The sequence below is a fragment of the Athene noctua genome, chromosome 2 (genome assembly GCF_965140245.1).
Source record: "Athene noctua chromosome 2, bAthNoc1.hap1.1, whole genome shotgun sequence".
In the NCBI taxonomy this organism is placed as follows: Eukaryota; Metazoa; Chordata; class Aves; order Strigiformes; family Strigidae; genus Athene; species Athene noctua.
The window spans coordinates 150703484-150716855 of NC_134038.1; the positions used below are offsets into that span (position 1 = coordinate 150703484).

Consider the following 13372-nt stretch of genomic DNA (forward strand, 5'->3'; position numbering starts at 1 on the left):
TTTTCCTTGCCAAATATATCCTTCCAATTTTAAAAATGGAACGTAAGAATTTGCAAGTCTTATAGGGAATTTTCATTTTAAATGTGATCAAGTTTCTTTGGTATCATTTAGGTATGAATCCTATAAAACCCTAAGACAAGAATAATAAACATATAAAACGTGAAAAACTTACCATCTGACAATAAAGGACAGCCAGATTTACCAAAGCTGTTGCTACACTAGGGTGTTTGGGGCCAAATGACTTCTGTCGAATTTCAACCGCTAGTTCGTATAGAGGAACAGCCTTGTCAAGTTTTCCCTGAAAATAACAGGGAAAAAATGATGCAGTTGTCTTGTGTGAAAATGGTAACAGTAAAATCTATTCTAAACAAAAAGCACTGGAGAAGATTAACTGTTACCAGAATAAGGGTTTAACTTTGGTTAATTCAGTTATATTCTGCACAGATTATCATGAATATTTATTAGGACATAATTTTCCAAAATACTGAGCATATTCAACTCCCAGTTAATGTGTTTCTCAGCCATGTCTATTTCTTTCTTTTTTTTTAAATTTAAATTTTCCCCATAAGTGTCTCATTGAGAAGGCTGTTAAAAAGAATTCTCAGTTGTACCTTTTATCCAAATAATTTTCTCCTTTTTTATTTCTTCATCCTGCCATAAATGAGAGCAGAGCTTATTTTTGGGTCTAAAGGGTCTAAATTTTACTGGTAATATGACAATGGGAATGTAGCTGCCCTTAACCTTTGAATAGTTTTTTGCTTACTGAAGTGGTGTTCGCATGATCTTCTCTGGAAAAGATGCAGTGTCCGATGCCATGTCAAATACCTGTTGTTTCTCATTCACCAGACTGAGGCTTTGGCTTCTTGACTTTGGTTTCTCTAAAATACCCCTCTCATACTCTAACTAGTTTTGCTATAGATTATTTTTCCAGCAAATCTGTTTTCCTCCAAATTTGAAACTGCTCATACACCTTATCTGGATATACTTCAGAAATAAGTTCAGATTCTATTATTAGAATGTGAATTTTCATATTTAATAGCAATTAGAAATTAAATACTGCAAACTTCCACTGTATAATGGTTCACTCTGAATGCAAAATTCGTATCAAATTTCTTATTTTCTCAAAGCATCACCGTGCCACAGTTTGATGATCAGAAATTCACCTGGAATAAATACTTATCTATAAATAGTTGTTTTCGACATCTGATTCCTATCCCTTCTCTTCCTCCACTCTTCCCTGTGTCACTAGTTCACCATGAATTTTAATCTGTGCTCCTTCAAACTAGCAAAGAGCTTTTCCATGCAAATATTGAGTGCCTTTGCAGTTTCTAGCAGCATGAAAATTAGAAGCTGAAGCAAGCAGAGAATATGTGACCCAAAACAATTTCAGGCACATAACAGGAGGTAACAATTATTGAGCAAAAACACAGGAGCACTTGATCTAAGGGATTATCTTCAAGGACTCATCTTTGAAGAATGGTAAAATGTGGAAAATATTAAGAAAAAATGTCATATTCTGAATTTGGTCTTGGTTCAACAGCTGAAAACCTTATATCACTGTTACACTGATGATATTGAATGGCTAGAATGACCATCTGCAAATATAAATTTTCAGTAAAAATTTTGAAATTATGAAACACAGGAGTTTTACTACCATTAATGTTATTCCTCAAGGTGCATTTAGCAGGGGAGTAACTCTCATCCTTCACTGAACCAACTGGAGATGGAGGTGGCTCAGCCACACGGTTTATTCATAATGGACTATCTCCCTCATGAGGATTCAAGCTACTCTCAGTTGGACTGTAAAATTCAAGGTCGTTGTGTCAAAAGAAATATTCCTACACCCTAAAATATGATTTTTCCATTAAGACACATCTGACCAAACTCTTGTATGGATGTCTCACAGCAGACAGTGAAGAACGCAAATACATCTGGGAAGAGGTTCCCTCACTGCAGCCAAAACATGAGCTTTTAACTAAATCAGAAATTCGTTGTGGTGAATACTGAGCATGCAAGGCACTGAAGACATTATTCATAAATAGCTTTTCCTTAAGCAAAGCGTGTTTTGAAAAAGCTACTGAGCTTTTTGGAAGAGACTGAGGCTGCTTGACTACATCTTTTAAGCATGTGTAGAACAGCAATAGCTGACAAAATTCCCATGCCCACTCCTTTTGGATGGAAGACTGTAACAATGCAAGGCATTACAGTTAATTTAGGTGATGAGAAACGGTAACAGGCTTGTGCTTACCATCTTTTTGTACAGCACTGCCAGATGTTTCACAGTATAAGCCAAGGAGGGATGATCTGGAGCCAGTGCTCTCCTCCTGATGTCTAAAGCTTTTTCATAGAGTTCCTCTGCCTTGTCATAGTGCTTTTTTTCATTGTACAATGCTGCCAGATTGTTCAAAGACTGAGCACAGTCTGGGTGGTCGAGTCCCAGGACTCTCTCTCTCATTTCCAAGGAGCGCTTCAGGAAAAGCTCTGCTGTCCTGCAGAACACATTCAGCGATAATTTAAAGCTGGTAACATCTGTACAGGCTGAAGTGGCTGTTTGAAACAGAACAAACTCAGCCTTGAAAACCGCACATATACTAACATCTGGTAATGGACTTTCCTCGGAATAAGCAAATGCTAGATCAGCAATTCATTTATGTGGTTAAGAACTACACATCCTAGATACAGTCCTACTGTGCAGGCTAACCATGAGAATGTAGACAGAGAGCTAGCTAATATATTCCTGTGCAATCCTAGATCCTCCCCCGCTAAGCACTGAAAACCCAGTCTAGCAGATTTCAGCAAACATTACACTACCCCATAGCTGCTCTCTTCTTTAATTCAACCTACACCTTCCGTTATGCAAGTAATCCTTCCTTATTCAAAACATTCTACTGACTTCTGGGCAACTCCTCCAAGCAGTCAGGTACTTCCATGGATAAAGCAACAGTGGAATATGAGCTAAAGGTTCAGAACACACCACATATTTTTCAAGTAACTTTAAATATAAAATATATTATAGGGTTCGACAGCTTTCACACCAAAGGGGGAGAGACTGGAACAGATTTTATGTAGGTTATGAGCTAGAATGTCAGTAGAATCTGTCTAGAAGTGACAAAGTAGAAAAGACTGTGTAATGCCACCATTCAAGCATTTCCCCATCAAAAGGGCATTATTTCATCTCACTAGTGTGCTACTATTCCATTACAAATCTAGCAGCTCCTCTATCACGAACAACGGGTGATCCCCACTTAATACTGGCAGCATCCACTGTGACCGGGCAGTTTGTCACCCTGACATACACACAAGTTCTGGGTGACACTATTCCAGGTCAGTTTAGGTCAGTTTAGTAAACTGGAAAAATCCACTTTGCATTAGAGACAAAAAAGACCATTTCTACATGGAACTGTAGGTTCAGTTCTCGAGCTCTTAGACAATGTTAAAAGGTGGTCACGCTATGCAAGGGCTAGACGATGATGTGTGATATAACAGCTAATAAAGTGACATACCCTTCTGCCATTGATTCCATTCTAACTGCAGCAAATTATCAAAAAATTCAATCTTGGACTTGCTGATTCAGAAGAGACACACCATAACCATTTAAAAAAATTACTTAAACCTTCACTAAAACAAAGTTTATACTTTTCCTCACCGATGAAATAGTGGAGATATGGTTACTCTACAAGTAGGTTGTGTTGGACAGGAACTACATATGAATAATGTGGAATATAAAATGATCTTGTGTGAGATTTAGATAGATATCACTCCTCTATAATCAAGTCACTTCCACATGACTCCATGAGGGTAAACTGATGAAAAACCCCACATTTCCAACAACGGTTAAAAATCAATCCCTTTACTGTAAAGGTCCTGTATTTAACAAAGATTCTGTGTGCAGATCCTAAATTCTGACATATTTCTGTAGTTATCCAACAACTACTGGTGACATAAGCATCAGATGTAAGAAGAACGTAAAAATATTTCCAAAATTTATTCTGTGCTTTTTTGTTGTGCACTTTCTTTCTTCTCTGAAAAGATTTAGTTCAGTAGAGTGGGATTTAGGGTGACTTTGCAATTCCCTCACAACACACTGGTTTAGACTATGTGGACTGAAGAAGTTGGTGTGAAGACTGACTAACCATGCAATCAGAACTGTTCTGCACCTTTATTCCCCTTATTCAACACCCTGCTTATCTTTATCTGCTTTTAGAACACCTCTGTGGTGCTGTGTCCTCTTTCACCCTTAAAAAGGCCAGCAGGGTAAAATCCTGAGAATTACAAACACAGTGAATATTCAACTCATGATTTCTTGTAATACTGGCATTTTGAGGGTTTTTCACAGAAGAACAACAATTCTTCTCTTCAAGCGTGAACACTAAAAAGGAGGGTCACAAAATAGCGAAGCTGAGTAGAGGGGGGCATAAACTTTGAGAGAAAATTGGTATTTGCAATGAAGGCTAGTTAACTGTGGAACATCAATTCTGTACGCAGGAAATGCACTGATTTGGTAAATACTCCCATGCTAACAGCATCCGTTCTAGAAACTATAAGTGAATTTCACAGTAAACAAAAATCAGTGAAATGAATCAGGGACAGCACCATAATGAATATCTGGACCACATATCTGCTAGTTCTCAATGCTTTGCTTCCATTTAGATCTATGAGAACACCCAGTGGATGTATCACAACAACTTACTCAAGATTATTCTGCAGGTAGTAGAGGACTCCAAGCTCATTGAGGGTTCGAGCATTATCTGGTGTATCCTTGCCTAACGTGAGCTCTTCCAGTTGCAGGGCTCTTTGACGCAGGAGAGCAAAGCCACACTACAGCAATGCACAAGGTAATGTAAGCCAGTCACCATTACTTTTAAAGTGTACAACTGAAGACAGAAAATCAAAAGACTCAGTATGGTGCCAAAGGAGCACAATAATCCTACCTAAATTCCGTTTTCAAGCTCAAAGGCACATAGACTGTACATAAGCAGAATGCCTAACAGGGAATTTCACCAAAAATGCTTCCAGGAAATTTAAGTTACTGTGCTGTCATACAGCTGTTTTCCCTGTATCATACATACTAATTGCTTAAACTCCACTGCTCAAATAACCAATTCAGATCAAATTCTTAGGTTGATAGCTCAAAACTTAAAAATCAACGTAATCTCCTATCCTAAATGCCATACACAAATACATATAAGGTATTACTCAAGACTTTACACAGATCTTTGTAAAATGGGCTGCCAAGCTAATGCTTACATGCAAAACTGAATTACAAGTACAAAGTGCAGCCATTGTTACATTCGCCACCTGTTCTTGTTCTTGATAAAAATACTTGTGCAGCAGAACTCATTACAGAAATGGACAAAATCTTCATGATCCAAATTCATTTGTATTTAAGCACTGTGGAAATAGCAACATTTTTATGGCTTTTCACTACTTTCATTAGAGATGAACTAAAAGCTCTGGAGCTACTAGCTGAACTCTTCTAGTACAGGCTCTACATGACAAACAAAGCTCAAGAATGACAAGAGGAACTCTGTCTCTGAAAAACACAGAATAAAAACCAGGGAAAAACTCAGTATGGCACCTAATATTATTATTGGGATTATCCACTGCAGTAAGCACTGTGTTCACTACTATTTGTAGGATAAATACCTCAGTTATTCTGGAGAACACCTTTTCCAACTGCCACTTTTGACAGCCAATTGTATCAGCAGTAATTCTGCACCCTCAAAACGTACAGATTTCCACCTCTCTCAACTGCATACCAGTTGTACTGATAAATCTCAACTTCCCACAGAGCTGAAAGGGTAGTTAACAAAATGCTACTAGGCTACTTCACTACCCATGCCCTCAATTATCAAAGCACTGGAGCTTTGTAAGCTCTGCAGAAACATTTTATCATCTATTTTGCAGAACCACAACATGCTTCTGTACTTTTATGAAATATCAAACATTTCCTTACCAGACTGCCTTTCCGCCTTGCTGCTTTTTGGCGTATTTTGAAGGACTTTTTCCTCAGTTGCTCAGCTTGTTCATATCTGAAAATAGTTAATTATAGTGTTAGAAGAATGCCAAATGTAGCATCAGTCTAGTTGCTTGAGTGTACAGATGTGAGGAGAATTTAAGAGTCTTGGAAAAAAAAAAATTAAAAAAAAAAAAAAAAAAATCACACTTTTTGTCAAAGATAAAAACATCCAAAATGCTTAGGACCAGACAATGCTCCTCCTTTATCTCTATAAGTTTGATGTTAAACTAAGCACAAAGGTTGGCCCCTACTGGGTGGCCTGCTACAAGAAGACAGAAGGGATGCTCAGGTTGCACTGGAACTTAAAAAACTCTAAAGAAGAACCAAAGAAACATTCTGGCTTCAGGAAGAAAATCTTTGCTGTTATTTTTGTACCACCTCCACATAAAAGAAAAATTGTGCAGTTAGCTTACTTGTTTTGCTTTTGGTATAAGGTCGCAAGTGCATCAAGTTCACGGGCTACCCGGGGATGTTCAGCTCCATAAGCGTTTTCTGAGATTTCCAGTGCCTGTTTATACAACTGTTCAGCATTTCCAAACTTCTTCCACTGAACATAAACTCCTGCTAGCTGGTGGAGTGACTGCGCCACCCTTGGGTGATCTGGATCCAGCGCAGTCTCTCGAATCTCCAGAGACCGCTGCAGAGGAGCAACAGCCTGTAACAATGAAGTTCAGAATATGATGGGAGCAGGCAGCATCCTCTGTGCTACAGTAATTTAACAACTGCAAGAGAAAGCACACACTGAACTCTGCTTAATTTGCCTCCTTGCTGTTACAACAATCTCTAAAGGTACTTACCTGACTGAGAAGACCTAGGTCCTTAAGAAACCGTCCCAGGGTCTCATAAAGATCAGCCAGGCAGATCATACTTTCCTCTCCCTCACAGCTTTTTTCATATTCTTTCAGAGAGTCAAAATACTCAGCTGCCATAGAGCTCTTATCTTTCCCAACCAGCTGCCAGTAACTCAGCAATTCTGCAAAGTGTCCCCTGTTTTAACAAGGAAATAAGAAGCTCATCTTACCTCTGATACCCCTTCTATTCAGACTGATGCTAGCTTAGAAGAAAAGGGCCATATGTACGAATGTCTTTATGTTACAGTGTCTACAGAGACAATCCATGGAGACTAATGCTGTTCAACAGCAGTATTTATCCCTTTGCCAACCCCCAGATGTAACAGAAGAGAAAAAACAGATGAATTCTATGGCAACAGCATCTAGCACTTCAGCCTCTACTATTTAAATATCTTTAATCTGTATCTGTCATTTTCTGACTTACATTGACAAAAAATTACTTTGAAGTGTTTATAACCGTCAAAGCAGTGGCTATCTTTGTACCTTTTGTAAAGGTTCTGGGATACAAAGAGATTCAAAAGACACTTGTGTAGCTTTTGCTTATCACCCAGCTGTTGGAAGAGCCAGGGAAGTTCATCTGCACTTCTCCAAGTCACTTGGTCTCGACTATTGAAAGAGAAGCAAACCAACATTAGAACTCTGAGAGGACTAACAGAGCTTGTCAATTTGATGTGAAAACTAGGCAAGCATGCAATTGCCATACCTGAATGTCTAAACAGACAGATTACTATAAGACCCATCCACTCCATTTTCTCACATCTTCATTTCAATTCCACCTCAGAGGGCTCTGGAACCCCCAGGTACGCCACAGGAAGCCACTCCTCCCTCCCATATGGGCTAACCTGTGCCTGTTAGCAGGACTGCAGCCCTGCAACAGCCCACTGTCCCTTTGCACCTCCTCTGCCTGGCACACTGTGGCCCTCTTGGCTTTCTGCTACCCAGCTGTGGATGCTGAGGAACAGTAAGCAGTAGCCCACAGCTGGGACACACTAACTCAGGACTTTAAACTCAAATCAGTTTTCAGGCTGGATATGAACTTGGGAGCTGTTCAGCTGTTCTACTGAACCTCCTCTTGAGTATGTGGTCATTGCTTGCTGAACACAAGTGGTCTGCTGCTGCTTCTTCAAATTCCAGGCAACCTCAATTTTGCTGGCATTTACTGAGAGTTACAAATCCACATGGGGTCCGTTACCACAAAGTAACTGATGCGGTATAAATTCATGCCCTACTTTTAACTTGATTATAGGCCCACTCCCCTCCACAGTTCTCAATCTTTTCCAAGATTAAAAAGCAAAATATCAATAACAAACTGCTAAAATGACAACTAGCATTTTGCAGCTATTTTGCCGTAATAAGTTACTAAACTGAGTCAAAGAAGCTATATGAAGAAAATAAAAATATCCATGAGGCATAAAGCCCACAATTTAGCACATCTCTAGGAATTCTGACCTACCTTAGCTGCATGGTGAAATATTCCACTAGTCTTTGCCTACAGGCAGAAATAATACTTTCACCTTCTTCCATATACTCTAGTCTCACCATCTCCCAAGCCTGAAAGAGAGTATAGTTGAGAGAAAGAGAATGCATTTAATTTGTTTATTAAGCGTTGAGGATACACAGGGCACTATACAACATTTCTTTATGAACACGTCTTGTGTTGTAGAACTGAAAATCTTTCCATGACAAAGGCACTACAAAAAGATTGTCTTATATTACACCAAAGCTCTGGTTATTCAGATAATATTCCCTTCTCCTTCAATTCTGCTTGGGTTTTGCGAAACAAGTGTTTTCTAGGACACAGAGTTAACAACTAATAGATCAGAAATTTCTGAAGGTTTGAAATGCCAGGTTTTCATCTGCTGAACAATACTTACCAATACTGGTATCACAGCTCTAACAGTTTTCAAGACAATTCTAATATCCAACCAAATGTTAAGGGAAATGGATGAGTAAACAGAAACATATCACAGCCTACCTAGATAGCAACAGCATTTATCTACAAAACAGCAGGGGCTTAGAGGGGGTCACTGGTATGTGTTTAGAATTACAAAATTTACCTGGAGGTGCTGGAACTTCAGCAAACCACAGCCATATGTCAGCAAACACATTTTGTGCAGGCTGTGAATGAGCGAGGCTAACAGTGCAGAAGACAGTTCAGGATAAAGCTCCATCAGCTCTGACTCACTTACACCATTGTGGCTAACACCGATGACACAAAGCATCTACATAAAGCAGAAAAATTATTTTACACAGTTAGCGGTATTTGCTGCAGAGCTCAGTTACACTGAAATTCCAAGAAAAATATTGTGTATCACTGTGTATAACTTTACACTCCAAGGGAAAAAAACCCCTACCTACACAAGCCCCTTCCCTCCTCTTCCCTCAAAGTACAGCCCTTAGTGCTAAGGGATTAATATTCTAAAAGCAAAAGCACCAAATGGGACACTCTGGGAGAAACAAACGGGTCCTTGCTTTTCCAAAACACTGGGGCAAGATAACTCCATTATCACAAGAAGCTTCCATCTAAGTAAAATATGCTGAAGGTCTTATGCTGCCAGCACCAAAGAACTAGCAATTATTGAGTATCATGTCCTAATAAAAAAAAAAAAAAATGTTCCACACAACAGGGAAATTCTGCAAAGGTAGAAAGAGTAATCAGAATCTAATAAGTGGTGCCCTGTATTCACAAGATATCATGTTTTGATTACATTTACTGTGCTCAGTGTAGTTAATCATCAGATCAGGGTAGTGATCAACAAAGAAGTGCTAATTCTGTATCACATCATAGTGAAAAAGTCCTGTTTTGTTTTGTGAGACAATGACTTAGTTGAAATTAACACAAAGCAGTCATATGTTCTATAGTCATGCAATAGCTATAATTACATTAATAAAAATGTCCCTTCTATACTACTAATAATCGCTGAATCATACATATGAACCAACATAAATATATATTTACTTTTAACTTAATAAAAACTCTTTAGATGAAAGAATATATATTACTTGTAGAAACAGAGATGCATTCTTTGCTTACCTCTCTCAAAAGACCTTTCTCTTTATCACTCTGCAATGATTCTTGAATTGATCTCAGAACAAGCCTGTACAGTGACACTGTGTCTTGACATTGGAAACACTGTTGAAGGGTTTTGTCAATATTTCCTCTATTTCCAACACTGAGCAGAAGGACAAAAAGGGCATAGTTAACATATTCAATTTGGCTGAGTAAGATGAATTGAAACTACGGAAGAGCTCTATCTCAAAAGTGCTCTGAATTCCTACTGCATTTAAAAGATGCAGAGCACCTGATGATATTAAACACAGAAGAGGTAAATTTCTGAAGCCAGCTTCTGTCATAGCTTCAGCCTTTTCTAAACAACTGCAACATTTTTATTAAAAAAAAAGAAAAAGTACTCTTCCTCCACCAGGAATACAGAATAAGAACAGCAAGTTGGATAAAGATAAAACCACATGCTGTTGTTTCGTTTAATGCATTTACAAAGCACACTTTCAGGAGCAATTAAGCATTCTAGGACATGAAACGGAAACAAAAAGTAATGAAAATCAGTCACCCACAGTAAATTATCAATCAGTGTATCATCTTCTGGGAGTCTCTGAAATAAAAATGCGTCTTTCTCAACAAGATGAAGTCTAGGTTAATAATAAGCCAATGCACTTATTAAGTATTCTCTTGCACAAGAGAGAAGATTAATTTTCTCCACTGCAGGAATTATAGGGCAAAGTACCATATGCAGGATGTTAAACTAAGCAGTTGCTGAACTTCCTTTTAGCCTTAAAAATCTATGAGGCAAACTATCTGGTACATCAGTAAATACAACAGAACTAAATTAAACTGTTTAACAAAAATACCAACATTCTCCAAATACCTTTAAAAAGCATTGAAACAACTGACATACCCAGAAAGCAGAGCAACAGAAAAATACAATAAAAACAGAGAAGCTGAAAACAGACAGATACAACTATCTGGATTCACTCAGTATCCAAATGGCAATTGTATATTCTCTTCCCATTGCATTCACAGTCAGTGAAGGGGGAAAACTGTGCATACTGTTCTGCTGTTTTATCTTATCAAGATTCGTTCTATGTTAAATTAATGTTTTTCAAAATGCTAACAAACCTACTTGAAGTCTTCTAATCTACTGATAAGCATAATATTTTCTTCTCAACGTACCAAGCAATGGTTTTGCCCAGGAGAGTGACATACAAAGCATTGCATGTTGTGGCAGAACGACAATGTCTCTCAAGCTTCTTCTCCTACAATATTTTAAACAAAATCTGTAAGCTAAGAGGAAATTAACCATACCAATAAAATGTTCATTGTTTGACAAGAGAATAAAAAGTTCTACATATGCTTCTATCTTTAACATCTGAAGACTGTGACATGATAACTAGTACACAAAATACTGTACATTTTTCTAGCTATTGGAGCATATGAGTGAAAATTTCCTATTGAATTTAATCTTAAGAGTTTGGATTTAACTATTACATCTCTCAAGATGAGGGTTACCTCACAGAATCGGTCTCCAAGGCAAAGAGGTAAAATACTTTTTTCCCCACTCTGCCAATCACTGTTACAGTATTATGCAATATTACATTTTCTATTATTCTAAAATAAAAGAACATGGTTTACAGCAATATGTGCAACTGCACCATTTTTGTGTTAATACTTTACGCTGTTCCATCTGTGTGTCGATGCTATGAGCCATGGGGTAAAAATACTCAATACTGCATGCTATCTTGAGCAGTAGTGTTTAATGAGCTAAATATAATACTTTTTTTTGGCAGCTGGGCTTACATCATCTTTCCATATTTTCATTAAAAGTTATACTAGAGTAAGTACTTTAGAAGAACTGCAACAGACATACCTGCTCTTTAGTCAATTTAACATTTGCAGAGTTACACTCTGCACTAATAAGAGATTGAACATCTTTGGAATTCAGTGGATCAAGATGAAGAGTGGGCCATAACCTTCGGTATAAGAGAACAAAGTCATACTGAGACCTTATTAAATAGCACATAAAAAGAAAAAAAGACATCAAAGTTTCAGAGCTTTTAAAAGATTTATATCAAAGCAGCAACTGAAGCTATTCCCTGCTACTAAGAACTTCTAGTCCTTGCAAGACAAATTTCCACTTTTAGCCCTATCCTGGATCTACATCATGGTATTGCAGTTCTTGTATGTTCACCTGACTGCATTTAACATCCTCTTTCATATAGCTGTGTGGATAGATCCATCACAGTAAAACAAAAATCTGGTTTCCCAACAGCTAAAACCTGTCCTCACTGCACTTAAAATAGAGAAGCTTTTTTTGTTTTCAGTGGTTGCAAAACTTTATTCTGTTAAACCTCCAGGTCTTGACAAATCTGACTGTTTGCTCTTCAAGAAGTAACTGTAATTTAAAACAATAATTCTAACCCAGGCTACTTTGAAACATCTCAGAAATGTAACATACCTCCAAGCCTGTGGACATGTTTCTACATTCACTGATACAATCACTCTCACATTCACTGGCAGTGGATCTATCAGCCACTTCATATGCTTCTCAGCTTGCTTAAAAGCAAATTTTGATTACTTAATACAAAGGTTGCTCAAAACAATGCCAGAAGTTGATACATTTCATTAACTGCACAGCTCAGTGAAAGAAGTCTTAAACTCTCCAGGGTCCTTCAAAATTGTTCAAGACCTGTTCCTGAAACAGTACTAAATGATCCATAGATATGTATCAACATGAGTGTACATTAAATAAAGCCGATGATAGAATACTATAGTTGAAATGTTCACCTCAAAGACTAGGCTATTTACATGCCCAATACATCAGCTCACAGCCTCGAATTTTTGGATAAATAGTGTAACTGGACTGCTCAAAAATTAAGGTGTTAAGATAAATTTAGATAAAAAAAAAAAACCACAAAATTTATCTATAAAAATCAAAAGACTATTTTAACTCATTCACGCTTTTTGCAAAACTATATTCTATATGGGCTCTTTAGAACAAAGCAAACATTAATATTTCTTTTACATACATATAGCTGAACCTATTACAGTAGTCAAGATCTCCTTTAGACTGACAAATGGCAAATATTTTGAAAACATACCTGTATTTGGTCAATAGAATCAATAATTATAATAATGCTGCCTTGATGACGTGCAGAAAGTTTTTCCAGCCAGCGGGGAAACTCTTCCAGAAGTTTAGCTGGATCCAAAGTCAGAGGTGACACTAACCAAGAGTGTTGCATAAGCTGCAGAATTATAAACATATATAACAAATTCTGCCTTAAAAATCAACTAGGATAGTTGAAATAAGTCCTACCAACACAAGAGAAAAAAACCCAAAAAAACGACACACAATTTTGGGGCAATTCTTCTAGTCAAGTTCATGCAGAATTCTTTTCTTCTAGTATATGAAGAATGCTGGCATAGACAGAACAAAGAATATTTACTGCACTCGTCATATAAATTCTAGGGAGATAATCTGAGTTTGCA

The 13372-nt window shown here is 37.6% G+C and overlaps 1 protein-coding gene across 2 annotated transcripts in view; it reads right to left on the minus strand.

Moving 5' to 3' along the window:
* Positions 1 to 13372, minus strand: part of NPHP3 (nephrocystin 3) — a 28831-nt gene that overhangs the window by 3277 nt on the left and 12182 nt on the right. The window contains exons 12-26 of one of the 2 annotated variants that reach the window (XR_012633232.1): positions 12985 to 13128; positions 12342 to 12439; positions 11754 to 11856; positions 11060 to 11142; positions 9905 to 10043; positions 8928 to 9092; positions 8324 to 8421; positions 7354 to 7476; positions 6817 to 7006; positions 6433 to 6674; positions 5957 to 6032; positions 4691 to 4818; positions 2249 to 2489; positions 612 to 651; positions 173 to 298 (exon numbers count right to left, since the gene is read on the minus strand). Coding sequence is in view for 1 of the 2 variants with exons in the window: in XM_074900650.1 (XP_074756751.1) it covers positions 173 to 298; positions 2249 to 2489; positions 4691 to 4818; positions 5957 to 6032; positions 6433 to 6674; positions 6817 to 7006; positions 7354 to 7476; positions 8324 to 8421; positions 8928 to 9092; positions 9905 to 10043; positions 11060 to 11142; positions 11754 to 11856; positions 12342 to 12439; positions 12985 to 13128 (1956 nt within the window). In the remaining variant the exon portion in view is untranslated. The remainder of the gene's footprint in view (positions 1 to 172; positions 299 to 611; positions 652 to 2248; positions 2490 to 4690; positions 4819 to 5956; positions 6033 to 6432; positions 6675 to 6816; positions 7007 to 7353; positions 7477 to 8323; positions 8422 to 8927; positions 9093 to 9904; positions 10044 to 11059; positions 11143 to 11753; positions 11857 to 12341; positions 12440 to 12984; positions 13129 to 13372) is intronic. The other variant, XM_074900650.1, reaches the window with a different exon arrangement.